The sequence below is a fragment of the Podarcis filfolensis genome (genome assembly GCF_964270895.1).
Source record: "Podarcis filfolensis genome assembly, chromosome: 5".
NCBI lineage: Eukaryota > Metazoa > Chordata > Lepidosauria > Squamata > Lacertidae > Podarcis > Podarcis filfolensis.
Window position 1 is genome coordinate 64,933,787 of NC_139608.1, and position 15,823 is coordinate 64,949,609.

General features: G+C 42.1%; 1 protein-coding gene across 1 annotated transcript in view; it reads right to left on the reverse strand.

The window, feature by feature from the left end:
- The window catches only part of PTEN (phosphatase and tensin homolog), a 54,238-nt gene that overhangs the window by 10,931 nt on the left and 27,484 nt on the right, over positions 1-15,823 (reverse strand). Inside the window, exons 4-6 of the mRNA XM_083614203.1 lie at positions 14,906-14,949; positions 13,801-14,039; positions 724-865 (exon numbers count right to left, since the gene is read on the reverse strand). Of these exons, the coding sequence (XP_083470329.1) occupies positions 724-865; positions 13,801-14,039; positions 14,906-14,949 (425 nt within the window). The remainder of the gene's footprint in view (positions 1-723; positions 866-13,800; positions 14,040-14,905; positions 14,950-15,823) is intronic.

Genomic DNA, 15,823 nt, shown 5'->3' on the forward strand with positions numbered 1-15,823 from the left:
CCAGAAAATACAGTAATGAGAATTTATGGCTTGAACTAAAGGCTAGTATGGAAAGGTCTTACCTTGCCTGTCCAAGAATTTGGGCAAAAGCAAAATAAGCTTGCTGACCAAGACAACAATCCTATGCATACATATGTGGGAATAAGCTCTATTCAACTCATTGGTACTTATTTTCGAGCAGCTTAAACATGCATATGATTAGGCTGTGTGCCTCTAACATGGAATGTAGAGTGGGAATTTCATAATTCATTCTGAATTACAAACTAAACTAGAAAGGAGAAGCGACAGAAAAAAAATGTAATGAAGCATTTAGGTGAACAAATGAATACTCCAGCCAATTTCTTTAGCAGGCAGGGAGGGAAGAGAGAAAATGGAATTTAACGTTGTACTAAGGCGGTAGTTCCATCAACACAAGCATTTTTACTTGCCAGACAAATGGCCTCCCCTCTCCTCCCATGTGCTGTTTTAGGTGTCTCCTGACCCTCCAGAGAGGATCTGAGGGAGGTGGGGGGCACAGAGGAGGAAAGCCCAGTTGTGCTAGTGTAAGTCCTTACACTAGCTGCCACTGTGCACCAGGCTAGTTGACTCTGACCCTTAGTCTATAGACATGGCTAACTCTGCCAATATTAAAGTGGTTATGAAATGAGAGCAACAGTGAACAGATGTAAATACAAATATTAGAAGACAACCTCTCACAGTAAAAATGTTTAAAAAGATACTTACTGCAAGTGCCGCCACTAAACATCGGAATAGTTTCAAACATCATCTTATGAAACAGGAGGGCCACTGGTCTGTAATCCAGATGATTCTTTAACAGGTAGCTATAGTAATATACATAGCGCCTCTGACTGGGAATAGTTACTCCCTAAATAAATAAATAAATAAATAAATATGAGATCAAGAATGCTAATCATGTTCCGCCCTGTGGAACGCCCTCCCATCAGATGTCAAAGCGATAAACAACTACCTGACATTCAGAAGACTTCTGAAGGCAGCCCTGTTCAGGGAAGTTTTTAATATGTGACATTTTAGTGTATTTTTCATCTTTGTTGGAAGCTGCCCAGAGTGGCTGGGGAAACCCAGCCAGATGGGCGGGGTACAAATAATAAATTATTATTATTATTATTATTATTATTATTATTATTATTATTATTATTATGCCATTTTTCACGCTTTGTTACTTGACTTTCATAGATTTCTGAATATGAATCTTATCGCTCAATTAATTCCTATGCTCCTTAATACGTACACTTCAAAGACAGTATGAGAGCACTTAAACATTAGCATGTTATAAAATTAAATGTAACCAAAAAGAAAAGAAAAAAGCTATCAGTAAATGCTTTCCCATTAAATCTTGGAATGGTTTTCTATATATATTCAATGTTTCTTGAACTTCTTTTATAACAGTTTAATTCCATATTCTGTCATGATGCTGCATAAAAGACTGGTTGCCTACAATAGTTAGTTTTTATTATTATTAAAGATTTTCTTGGTTTACAAAAGTACATGTCTTGTCTCTTTTTACAAGTTGTACAGTCTTTTCTACAGATCATTTACCTTTGTTATGAGATATTAGTGTTGAGAACAGTATAAGGTCAGGAAGAAGAGCGGAGAGAGGAGGGGTGGTGGTGAAATTTCTATTTTTTTACAGTGTATGTGCGGGGTTTTGTGTCAGCATCAACTAGATGGGTTATCTTTCTATTCACTTGTTACTTTTCCTTGGTAGTGAGAGACTTTGGAGGCCCAGGGTCTGTGATTAGTTGCAATGGGGTGTGTTTGCATGGGGGGCGGCTTGCTGGGTCAAGTAAGCCAGGCTGATTTGTATTGCTGTTGGTGGGTTCTTCTTGTCTTGCTGGGCTATGTATGTGATGAAGTGGAGCCATATCGGGGTGAAGGCGCCCTCTTCTATTTGTCCCCGTGTCAGTTCCAGTTTATTGGTTAGCTTTTCTAGCAAGGCTGTTTCCCATATGATTTGGTACCACTGGTCCATGTTCACCCCGACAGGTCTCTCCAGTGTCTGGCTATGAGGCTTCTAGCTGCTGAGAGTAGGTGGGTAAAATGTGTATAATGTCATTATGGTCTTGGAAGGTGTTCTGTAGTGCCAGTTCTGGGTTGAGTTCTAAAACTGGTTTAGTTATCTGGCATATTTCTTGTAGGACTGCTGTCCAGAAGAGTTGGATTTGGGGGCGTTCCCACCACATGTGGAGGTATGTGCCTGTGGAGCTGCAATCTCTCCAACATTTTGGTGAGGTTCCTGGGCATATCAGCGCCTGTTTCCATAGTGTTAAGTACCACCTGTAGGTGAGTTTCAGGGTGAGTTCCCTTCTTTTGGCTGAGATGGACTAAAAGGGAGATTTAGACCACATTCTAGTCCATTGGGTGGGGTTAATTAAATAGTGGATTATCCAGGTCCTGTCTTCCATTGCAGCAAAGTTACATGCAAAAATACATAAGTAGTTCATTATAAGAAGTAGAAATATAAGAAGAAATGGGCAGAAGGAGAAATTTCAGCAGGCCCTGTAGTTCTGATATTTTAAATGGTAGCAGGAAGTATCCACAGAAAGCATCAAGATAACACTAATTTATTCTACTAGACTCCACTGATCTTATGCTTTTCTCTACTTTACCATGTATAAAAATACTAATACAGAAGATTGAGTTCCAGTTCAGTTGTTCAAAACAGACTACACATCACCAACTATGACTAGTCATCATGCTCCTATTATTGTATGGAAATAAGTACCAGTCCTTAAAACAAATAAAAGTGCAGTCAACTGTTTTAGTCATGGAAATCACAGCTGAGTTGTCATAGTTTATCTGAATATAGGCCTAAATTCATATATATTCCACACAGAGAATAGGATGGATTATTTGCAACAGGTCCAATTCTGATCATGAGAGCTGAAAGTTATAGTATAACCACTATCCTTTTCCTTTGCAAACCAATACTGAGAATCGTAAAGCTGTTTTCAAAACCAGGACTGTACATTATTTTTCCATTCTGCACTATACTTTGATCTGCATGCACATGAAAGCATCTGCATTGTAAACTATGGAGGCTTTTTCCTTCTATAATGAAGTAACTATTTTTCAGAATTTTCTATTCAGAGACATGTCCTTTTCCAGTTTCTAAACACACCAGTCATTTTTCAGAAGTTTGGAATATAGCTAAATATATTAATGACCGAACTTTGCAGCACATACAAAATATTTTGGTATACTGAAAACAATTTATTTTAAACAAGGGGTAGTTCTCGTAATCTATGCCATATTTGTTCAATACTGTAAGCCATTTACATGGTACAACGCAAAACAAATGTTGATTCTATTCAGCCCAAAATGAAACAAGGTATTTATTGAGATTAGAAACTAGAAAATCATGTTGTTTGTTTTTATTAAATTTTCTGTTTTACAATTTCAAATACTCATTTTAAATCCTTAAGATATCAGTGACTTCCGTTCTTCTCTTTCCATGGTTCATTTTACATATCTTAAATCCCTGCATATTTTACAAAAACTATACCAATCAGTATTCCATTATTGCATCCTTCAAGACTTATTTACACTGTTGAATTTATCTTAATGCTGCCAGCGTTTTCAGCTGTAAAGAATTATTTTACATATATTCAATAAACGTTTAGAAAATCATTTTGACCTTAACCAGTGCTGAGCATCAATACATTCAGGTATAGTTACGTAAAGTGTTCAGACTCACTCTTGCCAAACTGCATCCAAATGAAACAAAAATCACTGGAAAATTTCTCTCATTAACTTTCACAGTTCTTACATTTCTATCCTCCAGATTCTTCTTCACATGTAACTGATTTCTTTTTCAAGCTGTAAGTCATTGTTGTTCTCCCCAAACATAAATGCAACACTAAAACTTCAGACAAAAAAAAACCTCAAGCCAGAATGTTGAACCAAGGATATCACCTGTAGAAAACCACTAAATAGCAGTACATTAATGTACTGAAAATGACAACTCAACTCTGATAACACTGACTTAACCATCCACTTCTGAGGGTATATACACAATCCAACTCCAGCAAGGTACCCTCAATTCTGCATTCCAAATGAAGAGAAAAATATTGATACCTGTAACATTCAGAGATTTTCCATTTGTTTTGATGTTCAGCCTACTAAAGCAAGATTAATTCTGAACCTTTTTAGGCCCTTTAAAAAGCAGCTCAATTCTGCAAAAACCTCAAGGCTCCAAGCAAAACACTGTATTTACAATAAATTCCTTATGTCACAATACCAAATACATACATATCCTATTCCCCCGCTCCCCTCCCATGAGCAAGATCAACAGGAAATGTATTGAACTAGCACTACAGAGAACAGGGACCTAAGTGAAAGCATAAAAATGTTACTGGACCCCATGTGAAAAGAAATAGTTGCGAAGTTCAGAGCTACCAGGGGATGGGAAGGTGGAGAGAATTAAAGAGCTTCCAGGTATGAAACCTATTAAGAAAGGTAGCTTGGAGGATTAACCCTGTTATCCTCCGAAATATATTGCAGTGGAGAAGCCCGTATTCTTCATAGGCTGCAATGCTATGGAAGAAGAGAAAGTTAAAGAACTCCAGTTACCTCCTGAAGCCCTTGCCTGCTCAGAGATCATGGGTAATTAAATACGGCTCCTTGGATTTTATAATGCTAGTGCAATTAATATAAGACTTTGTACAAGAACACTAGCACCATGATGCCTCATGTTTTTCAAGGTGAATCTGAATAGGGTTACTGCTTTTCCACCTCTCAGCAGCTCTATAAAGATTGATATACTATGACGATCAAGCACTATTTCACACACCAGACCATGCCCTACCAGCCTAGGTCTCTCAACTTGCTAATGGAAAGTAACCATGTCCAAATAATACCGAATTGATACAAGAAGCAACCATGCAAGTTCTATACTCTAAGAACAAAGTACTGCAGCACCCAAATTTCAAAGATGCTTACAACTACCTCTGTACTGATCAGATACAGTACAGGCAGGTCTATCAAGATGCAAAAATGTTGTCTAGAACCAAATAAAGCTGATCAACCAGTAAAGATAATAACAAGTGGAAAGATATTTCAGATATAAGCAATTATTCATGTTAGTGATATCCCTAACAGTAGGAGTACAAGCTGATATCCCTAATAGTAGGAACATATGCTAGTTTCCAAACTCTACGGTAAATTAAAGGTAAAGGTACCCCTGCCCATACGGGCCAGTCGTGACCGACTCTAGGGTTGCGCGCTCATCTCGCTCAAGAGGCCGGGAGCCGGCGCCGTCCGAAGACACTTCCGGGTCAAGTGGCCAGCATGACGAAGCTGCAACTGACGAGCCAGCACCAGTGCCACACACGGAAACGCCGTTTACCTTCCCGCTATAAAGCGGTACCTATTTATCTACTTGCACTTAGGGGTGCTTTTGAACTGCTAGGTGGGCAGGAGCTGGGGACAAACAACGGGAACTCACCCCGCTGTGGGGATTCGAACCGCCGACCTTACGATCAGCAAGTCCTAGGCACTGAGGTTTTACCTACAGCGCCACCCTACTACCCACAGCGCCACCTACTCTACTGTACTTACAATCAAATGAGTTAAGTTTTGCCATTGCCGTAAGCAATAAAGAGGGAGTGAAATTTAAGGGAGGATCTGTTTCTATCAATACTGATGGCTAAAACTTCCTGCAAGTTCAAGCACAACAGCATGTTCTTCCCCAGAAACCTTAGAGGAGGAAAAACGTTGAGAGTAACTGTTGTGAAAATCATGAAATTAGTGGATTAAAAGCAGGTAAGAGTTAACATGGGACGTGGGTGGTGCTGTGGGTTAAACCACAGAGCCTAGGACTTGCCGATCAGAAGGTCAGCAGTTTTAATCCCCGTGACGGGGTGAGCTCCCGTTGCTCGGTCCCTGCTCCTGCCAACCTAACAGTTCAAAAGCACGTCAAAGTGCAAGTAGATAAATAGGTACCGCTCCAGCGGGAAGGTAAACGGCATTTCCATGCGCTGCTCTGGTTCGCCAGAAGTGGTTTAGTCATGCTGGCCACATGACCCGGAAGCTGTACGCCAGCTCCCTCGGCCAATAAAGCGAGATGAGCGCTGCAACCCCAGAGTCAGTCACGACTGGACCTAATGGTCAGGGGTCCCTTTACCTTTAAGAGTTAACATACAAAGCTGAAAATTCACTAATATGACTGGCTGAAGTAAGTGCCAAAGCAACAATATTGTAGGGTCACAATTTGTACCCTATCTTAACCATAGGTTCCAAGAGTTTACTTATGACTGATGGAAGAGCAAACTCCAGGTGTGCTACTCAAATTAAATATGACAAGAAAGTTTTTCACTATGGCATATCAACCACAGCATCTTGTCCAGAGGCAAATGGGAAGCCCAACCTGCCAGTGCATGTACTTTGATCAAAGATCAAGATGATTCACTACTAAGTACTATACATAGAGGCACCCTAGGAGGAAAATAATCAAGAAATCCAGAGAGAGAGAGCAGTTTGCACTTAGATAAGCAAACCTTGTGGGTGGAAAGTTTTCAAGCATTAATAAGTATATCCACACTCCCCTCCACCAAACATGAAAGGTGGAGAAATAAGAAGTGAGAGGTGTATTGAAAATAATGGACTTGAAAGAGAAGTGCTTAACTCCAATGGTTACATGACATGACCCAAGAGGTGATGTAGGTGACACCAATAAGGTGACATGGGCAGGGCCATTTGGTTTTATCCCATCCTCTCTTGCAAAGGTGTGGACACTAAAGCATTGCAGTTACATACTTAGTGCCTAAACAAACTGAAAAGTGTCCAATCTTCATTTAGAAGGGATCCCTGCTGTCACAATTTTGAGTGTGTGTTAATGTCACAATAACCATACATTGCTCAGAAGTAAACCGACTAAATTTCATGGGGCTGGCTCCCAGATAGGACCAGAGCCTGAATTGTTTAAAGGTGCCAAACTGAACTGCTAAAAAAGGTCACGCCCTAAACTTTCAACCCTACTGATAATATAATCCTCACCCCAATGTATTCACTTCTTTGCCTTTCCAAAACATGGAGGGATAATAAATGGACTAGGATGTAGGAGACCAGCGTTAAAATCACCACACAACTATGAAGCTCCCTGGGTGACCTTGGGCTACTCACTATCAGCCTATGTCTCAGTCATAAGGATAACACATGGAGGAGGAGAATCATAAATTCCAGCATAAGTTCCTGATAGGACAGAAATAAAGTTGTTTTTATTCAAGGAGATATATCTTCAAAGGAGAAATTACAAACTCAATGCAACCAACTACTGTAGAGCCAGATGCCATTTCCCAAATCATAATCATTTGAAAGTAACCTTGTATTTGCTATCAAGGGAGATTTAGCGGCCATGGAATTAGAAATAACAAAGAAGGAAGGTTCCATAGCTTCAGATCTAGAAAAAAAAATCTCAATGCCAAGATATAAAAAGTAAAATATCTCAATGCCAAAAATTTAAAGCTAATCATCTTAAAAGTGGAAGGCTTGCATGACAACTCAGAGGACAGATGGTAAGTCTTTGAAGAAGTGGGCCCTGTAGCTTGTATGAACAACACAGAATGAGTGTCCGTCAGAAGAGAGTGCGAGAGGGTGTTGAACACAAAGAAAGTGCGACCACATGATAGCCTAAAAGCATTTGTCCAATAAACGTTAAGCTTTCTGGGTGAGTTTGACCATTCTTACTTGTGTCAACAACAGGATCCTCTCCCAAGCAGATGCCATGTAAATGACTCTGAGAATTTACTACTGCATTTGCAGCATGTCTTAGAACTGATTTTGTAAGTTGCTGTGAGAGCCCTTCTGGCTAAATGGCAGGGTATAAACGATGAAAACAATTAATAAAAAATACATAATTTCTAAAGTAAGGTTTCAATTATTACAGAAGCAAAATGAAAGCCACTATGTTGATGAAAAGGTGAACTAAGAGATTCAAACACCACAACAGACTTACAGAGCTCCCAAAGAGAGGTCCCTTTCTGATGCTATTTCCTGTGTGGTCAGGAAGAAACTAAAGCGGAAATCACAGCCTCCGATCCCCATGAGGGAGTTTACTGCATGATTGGTAGGCAATGCTCCTAATTTCTGAGAGCTATTTAGGTTCCAATGGCAATCTGTACAGGTGTATTCCTACATATAGGACTGCACAAAGCCAATTAGTATTTGGATTAAAATATAGTATGACAGAACCTATAGGGTAACAATTTAAAAAGGTAGAATGTCAAAACACCCTTAAAATTATTGTAGTCAAATCTGTAATGTTTTTATTATATATTTCTCTAGTGGAGACTGGTCTGTTAGGGCTAATGGTCCTTTCCTGGTCCTGCCTACCTGCTTACTTGCCTCCAATCAGAAAGGTGGCCCTGCCTGTCAGTTTCCTCCTCCTTACTCTCAGTGTTGCCCTTCTAGAACACAGCTGGGGGGAGGGTGGGAAGAATTAGTTGGCTCTGCCCTTCATTGGCTCTGGCTCCACCTACTGTGGGGACAGCCAGGCTTCTGTCCTACCAGTCCCAATGGGCACCAGCAACTACTTTATTTCTCATGCTTCATGCTCAAATTCATATTCTGAAATAAGTAATCATATACCAATTATACTACACTCCATTTGACCATTTGAGCTGCTGTTGGAAGGAAGAAGAGGCTCGGCATCTGTGAACGGAAGACCTACCTTCTTTTGGCAGAACTTGTGTAGATGCTACAATAATAATAATAATAATAATAATAATAATAATAATAAATTTTTATTTATACCCCGCCCTCCCCAGCCAAGACCGGGCTCAGGGAGGCTAACAACCAATAATAAAAACAAGTTGATTAAAATACAATTTAAAAGATTAAGATACAATATTAAAACAATTAGGAAGCAATCTCATCACAGGAGGAGAAAGGAAAAAGAAAAAGGGGAAGGGGAAGGGAATCAAACTGATTCTGAGCCAAAGGCCAGGTGGAACAACTCTGTCTTACAGGCCCTGCAGAAAGAGATCAGATCCCGCAGGGCCCTGGTCTCAAGAGACAGAGCGTTCCACCAGGCCGGAGCCAGTGTTGAGAAGGCCCTGGCTCTGGTTGAGGCTAATCTAACTTCCATAGGGCCCGGGACCTCTAGGGTGTTGCTATATATGGACCTTAAGGTCCTCCGTGGGGCATACCAGGAGAGGCGATCCCGTAGGTACGAGGGTCCTAGGCCATGAAGGGCTTTAAAGGTCAAAACCAGCACCTTAAATCTGACCCTGTACTCCACCGGGAGCCAATGCAGCTGGAAAAGCACTGGGTGAATATGTTCCCATGGCAGAGACCCTGTGAGGAGCCTCGCTGCAGCATTCTGCACCTGCTGGAGTTTCTGGGACAGCCTTGGCTGTTGTTGTAACCTGCGCCTCCATGGAAAGGGAGGCGTCAAGGATTACACCCAAACTCTTAACGCAAGGCAATGGCACTAATTGGGACCCCGCAAGAGAAGGGAGTTGGTCCCTCATCCCCATACTATCCAGACCCAGCCAGAGGACCTCTGTCTTCGAAGGATTTAGTTTCAATCTGCTCCCACGAAACCATCCAGCCACAGCTTCCAAACATCTGGTCAGTGTGTCAGGGATCGAGTCAGTATGGCCATCCATCAGCAGATAGAGCTGAGTGTCATCAGCATATTGGTGACAACCCAGCCCAAAGCTCCGGATAATCTGGGCAAGGGGGCGCATAAAGATGTTAAAAAGCATCGGGGAGAGGATTGCGCCCTGCGGCACTCCACACACCAAGGGGTGGTGCGACAACTCCCTCCCCAGTGCCACCCTCTCTCCCTGACCAGAGATAAAAGAGCACAGCCATTTATGGACTATGCCCTGTATCCCCACATCGGCGAGGCGGTGGTCCAAAAGATCATGATCGACCATGTCAAAGGCTGCTGAGAAATCTAAAAGAATCAGCAGTCCCGACCCCCCTCGATCCAGTTGTCTGCGGAGATCATCTGTTAGGGCGACCAGAGCCGTCTCGGTCGCAAAACCAGGACGGAATCCGGACTGAAATGGATCTAAAGCCGATGTTTCGTCCAGAAACCTACTGAGCTGTTCAGCAACTGCTCTCTCAATTACCTTACCCAGATATGGGAGATTTGAAACTGGGCGGTAATTGGATAGATCTAAAGGATCTAGTGAAGTTTTCTTTAAGAGCGGACACACCATTGCTTCCTTCAGCTCCCCTGGGAATATCCCTGTGTCAAGGGACAAATTGATAATTTCAACTAGGGGGGTCCCCGCGATATCTGGGCACGCTCTAATCAGCCAAGACGGGCACAGATCGAGGAGGCAGGCGGTGGGCCTACCAGCTTGGAGGAGTCTATCCACATCAGCAGGGAGTATCCAATCAAAATGTTCTAACACTGGACCCGAAGACAGTCGAGGGGCCTCCAGTTCTGTCACTGTATCTAAATTGGCAGGGAGGTCATGGCAGAGCAACAGGACTTTCTCCGCAAAAAAGCTCGCAATTGCCTCACAGCTGTGGGTCGAATATGTGCTTAAATTTGGTTGTCCTCCTAAGGACGTTATTGACCTAATTATTCTAAAAAGTTGTGCTGGGCAAGAGCTAGCAGATGCAATGGAAGCTGCGAAGTGAGATTTCTTAGCAGCTTTCACAGCCATCTCATAGGCTTTCATAACTGTCCTATAAGATGTTCTTGAAGCTCCCTCACGAGTCCATCGCCATATTCGCTCTAGCCATCTGAGATCCCGCTTCATTTTCCGGAGCTCCTCAATAAACCAAGGGGCCTGGTTTTGATGGGGTTGCAGAGGGCGCTTAGGCGCAATCTCATCGATAGCCACCAAGAGCTGGTTATTCCAGTCCTCAACAAGGTCATCTAATGAGTCGCCAGGAGGAGCAGGGTCCCTCAAGGCCAGACGGAATCTATCAGGATCCATCATTCTTTGCGGGCGAGCCCAAATAGGCTCACCACCCAAGCAGGGGAGGAGCTGGAAGTCAATCTTGGCTTTCAGAGCGTAGTGATCAGACTATGGCACTTCCACAGGGGGGAGCATAATCACATCTATGCCAGCACCAAAGATCAAATCCAGTGTGTGGCCTGCTTGATGGGTCGGGCCCATAACAAACTGGGAGAGCCCCAGTGTTGCCATGGAAGTCACTAGGTCCAGAGCCTGTGAAGAGGGGGCGGCATTGGCATGGACGTTGAAGGTTTGGAAACTCCAAAGCCCAGCCTGCCGCCACCTCCAGCAGGTCTGACAGGGTGGCTGCCGGTGCGCTAGGTGGTCGGTACACCAGCCAGACACTAAGTTCTCCTTGGTGCCCCAAACAAGACCAACACATTCAATGCCGGAGATCGCCAGTGGTGCCAGAGCCCTGAAAAAGCAATCCTTCCGGATTAATAACGCTACTCCTCCCCCCCGACCCACAGTCCACGATTGATGGAGGACAGAGAAACCTGGAGGTGTTATCTCATGTAGGGAGATTACTTCGCCTTCCTGTACCCAGGTCTCTGTCATGCAAGCCAGGTCAATCCCCTGCGAAACAAAAAAGTCACGCATGGTGGCGGTTTTATTGCCTATGGACCTGCCATTGCACAACACCAATGACGGAGGTTGGTAATCCCTGCTCGCCCTACCCTTGTCCTTTGGGAAGGGGCGTAGACTGGAAGGGGTTTGAGCATCACTGCATCTCAAAATATAGTGATATTTAGCCCCACCACCATTCTTCCCTAGCCCTTCAATAGTGGGAGTCCCAGACCCCATACTAGCCTCCCCAATAGAGGGGTAAGATCTCCTCAATAACAAGTCATCTCATCTCTGGGCCAGGACTCTTGGGTCGGAATGGTATGGGGAAGAGGTGAAAGTTTGATAGGGTAATTATCCCTAGAAGATAAAACCCAACCAACCGCACCCTGAGCAAAGAAGGTGTTCAGTTCCTCTGCCAATGAGGCATCAGTCTTAACCATGTTCCTTGTATTGCCCTTGTAGTTGGTTAGGTGCTGCAGTCGTTGCCACACTTGTTTCATGATGTTATCAGCTAAGTAATTTTCCACCTTAAGCTTATACTGTTGTTTTGCTGCCTTAATGCCTTTTTTGAGATTTATTCTCACCTCTCTGTATATGTCTATATTCCCTGTCTTAAAGGCAGAATCCCAGATTTTCAGGAGTCCTCTTACTTCAGCAGTCATCCATGGTTTACAGTTCCCATAGAGTCTAATGCATCTCTGCGATGTTAGATGCACACTTTAATATAGGAGAGTATAGCATCTGTGTATCTATGCAGATCTTGATGTTCAAACACGCTCCAATCAGTGCTCTCAAAACAATCCTGGAGCTGACTAAGAGCACCCTCTGGCCAAATTCTAACTGTTTTTATAACTGACTGAATTCTTCTCCTGAGAGGGATGTACTTCAGACATAGAAAAACTGAAGAATGGTTGGATGAGCCTAAGTGGGGGGAGGGGATTGCCCTGTATGCCTGTTTGAAATTGGAATACGCGAGATCTAGAATATTCTGTCCTCTAGTGGGAAATTTCACAAACTGTTCAAACTTAGGAAAAACCGTCTTTAGGCAGATTTGATTGAAGTCCCCTGCCACAACAACGGCGCCCTTTGGGTGGATATGCTGCTGCTTGGAGATGACGTCATATAGCTTAGAAAGTGCTGCACCGATATTAGCATCGGATGGAATATAAACAGCTATAATAATTATGACAGTTACTTCTCTAGGCAAATAAAATGGCCGACATGTAACTGCCATCAATTCTAGATCTGGGGAGCAATACTTGTAAGCTACTTTGCTGTTAACGCACCAACCATTGTGTATGTAAATACAGACTCCTCCGCCCCTAGCTTTACCAGAATTATCATTTCTATCAGAGCGATAAATTATTCGATTTATCAGCTCAACTGCCGCATCCGGTACTGCTGAATGTAGCCAAGTTTCTGTAATAATTACCACACAGCTCTCACAAAGAAGCTTGTTTGCTGCCATCAGCAGCTGCAGTTGGTCAATTTTGTGGACGAGAGATCTAGTGTTGGTCAGGAAGACACTTGGCAGTGCTGGTCTCGTGGGTCTTTCTCGAAGCCGGGTTAACAGACCAGCTCTGCAACCACGTTTTTGCTTTCGCTCTTTTCTCTTTCGCTTCTTTCGGCACTTCCCCCTCCCGTCGACAATCCATAGAGATCCTGAAGGTCTTACTATGCAGTTTGGTATACAGTGAGACCTTTGAAACTCTCTAGTTATCTCTATTTTTCTTGTGAGCCCGATGTTTACCAGTTTTGTGCGTGAGTAGGTGAGGTATTGGGAGCTCAGAGCCGCAGCGTATGAACGCGCCGCCATCTTGGAACAGAATTCCTGCCCATGACTGCCCATGTTGGTCTGCCGTAGTCGGGGGAAAATAAAAAATAAAAATAAAAAATTACTTCCAGTAGCACCTTAGAGACCAACTATCTGGAGGTATCTGGAGGTATCTGAAGAAGTATCTGAAAAAGTGTGCATGCACATGAAAGCTCATACCAATAACAAACTTAGTTGGTCTCTAAAGTGCTATTGGAAGGAATTTTTTTATTTTGCCCATACCTAAGGCTGAGTTTCCTCTCCCCCAACCTTTTATTGGCAAAGGTTGCGGACTACATTTGTGGAAGAAAAAATCTAAAAAATGGTACCATTTTTAGAATTACTGTACATTCATGGCAGAAACATAAGCATGTCAAAAAAGCAAACAAAAAACAAACCACCCACCAGTTTCAAGATACCCTACACAACTGATTTACAAATAAAGGGATAATGCATATGTAGGAAAATCAAGCTTCTTACCTTTTTATCTCTGGTCCTTACTTCCCCATAGAAATCTAGGGCTTCTTGTGCCTTCTGAAATCTTCCTCGATGTAACAAATATGCACAAATCATTACACCAGTTCGTCCCTTTCCAGCTTTACAGTGGATTGCTGCAACATGACTGCCATCTTCACTAAGCCATTGGTCAAGATCTTCACAAAAAGGTTTGATAAGCTCCAGCTGCGGCGGATTATGGTCTTCAAAAGGATACTGTGCAACTATAAAACAGAGTGTACTGATTAGTCAAGAGTCAGATTACTGTTAAATCTAACATATCAATATTAGATGTTTTAATCATTATAGGATTTACAGTATACAAATTACATAAGCAATCATCTATTAAAGGCTTGTGTAATTTGTCACATACCATGGCAAATGCAGCCCATCAGGCATTTATTATGACCTGCCAAGTGTTTGGGAATCCCAGTAAGGCAGCAAAAAATTAAGTCACACGTGGGCTACTATACGCTGTTCATGGCCTACACAGAGCTTGGTATGTCATAATTTGGTCGTGGAATGAAACAGAGCCAGCCAAAAATCAGTAATTTATATTATCAAAAATTTATAGAGAGACTGCAGTACATAGAGCAGCCTGTTATAGCCATACTGTTATACCCAAAAAGTCTTCACTACCGTTTAACACAGGGTGGGGTGGGGCTCCTTTTTGGCTGGGTATGCCAGATTTTTATCTTCCTCCATTCCGCGGGTCAACTTGACAGGTGGGCAGGACCCACAAGTAATCGTTTGATGTCATAATGACATCAGGTGACTGACACCTGAGAAAACACAGTGCTTTATGCACAGACATTGTACTTAGTATCCATACATGAGAATGTCAGTCCTTGCCAAGTACAAGTCTCTTCCGAATAAATTTTGAATGATATAGAACAGGAAAAATTGATTCATTGAAAAGATAAATTCCTTTCCTAATCATTATTTACTGTCTGGGGCCAACACAGAAATTACTGGATATCAAATTAACAGGAAATCTGTGGCTTGCTACATTAGCAACATCCCTCTCTAATCACTTGCAATCCATTTTGCTTCTTAGTTTAGAAGAAATAATATGAAAGAACAGGCATACCTCTGCAGTTAAATTTGGCGGTGTCATAATGTCTTTCAGCACATCTGAAATAAAAGTTGCAATACATTAACTACAAGTTCAACAAAACTACTCACCAGGGAGAAAATTTATCATTTTCAAATACATTTTTAACTAATACTATATCCATATTAGAAACAACAGTTCCATTAAGCTTAATATATATGTTTAGCCAGAAGTTTCAGATGTTCTTCAAGCCATATAAATAAATATGTGGTGCTTGTAAGTCCACAGATATGGAAGGGAGGGTGAGTCTGTAACAGTGAGGAATCAGACCTGGATCAGAGAGAACCAAATCCACATTTCCATGCTCTCATGAAGCTCAATGGGTGACCTTCACACTCTGTCAGACCACCAACTCCTGGCCTAATAAGCCTACTCCAAAAAGTTGTTATGAAGACAGATTTCGATGGAGGTTCCCTTTCTATTATATTGCCATATGACATTTTAGAAGATTCCTTTATTTAGTGAAATTTTCCTTTTTTTCTTTCCTACAGTTTTGGGGATCAATTCTATCCCTACTGGAATGACTGAGAAAACTGAAAACCATACACAGATGTTCCTGTGGGTCTATGTGACCCTGCAGACTGCTATGTATTAGGTATTCATTATGTCTACAGATACTTAGCACAAAACTAGTTCTTTAATTTCTTGTAAAAGAGGACCATAGAGGGTAAAAACAATACTTTCAAGATAGACAACTTTTTCAATTTGCTTAAGATCACTACAAATGGTACTGTGAATTTAATAGTACCCCATAGGTTTACAAAACCCAATGTATATATTTGGTCCCCAAAAACTAAATGCTGTATTCCGTCCTCCAACCACAATCAACAGGCTGCTGGTAAACTGCTTTATAATGGTAACATTCTCAACTGGCCAGCAAGCTATTTCTGAATT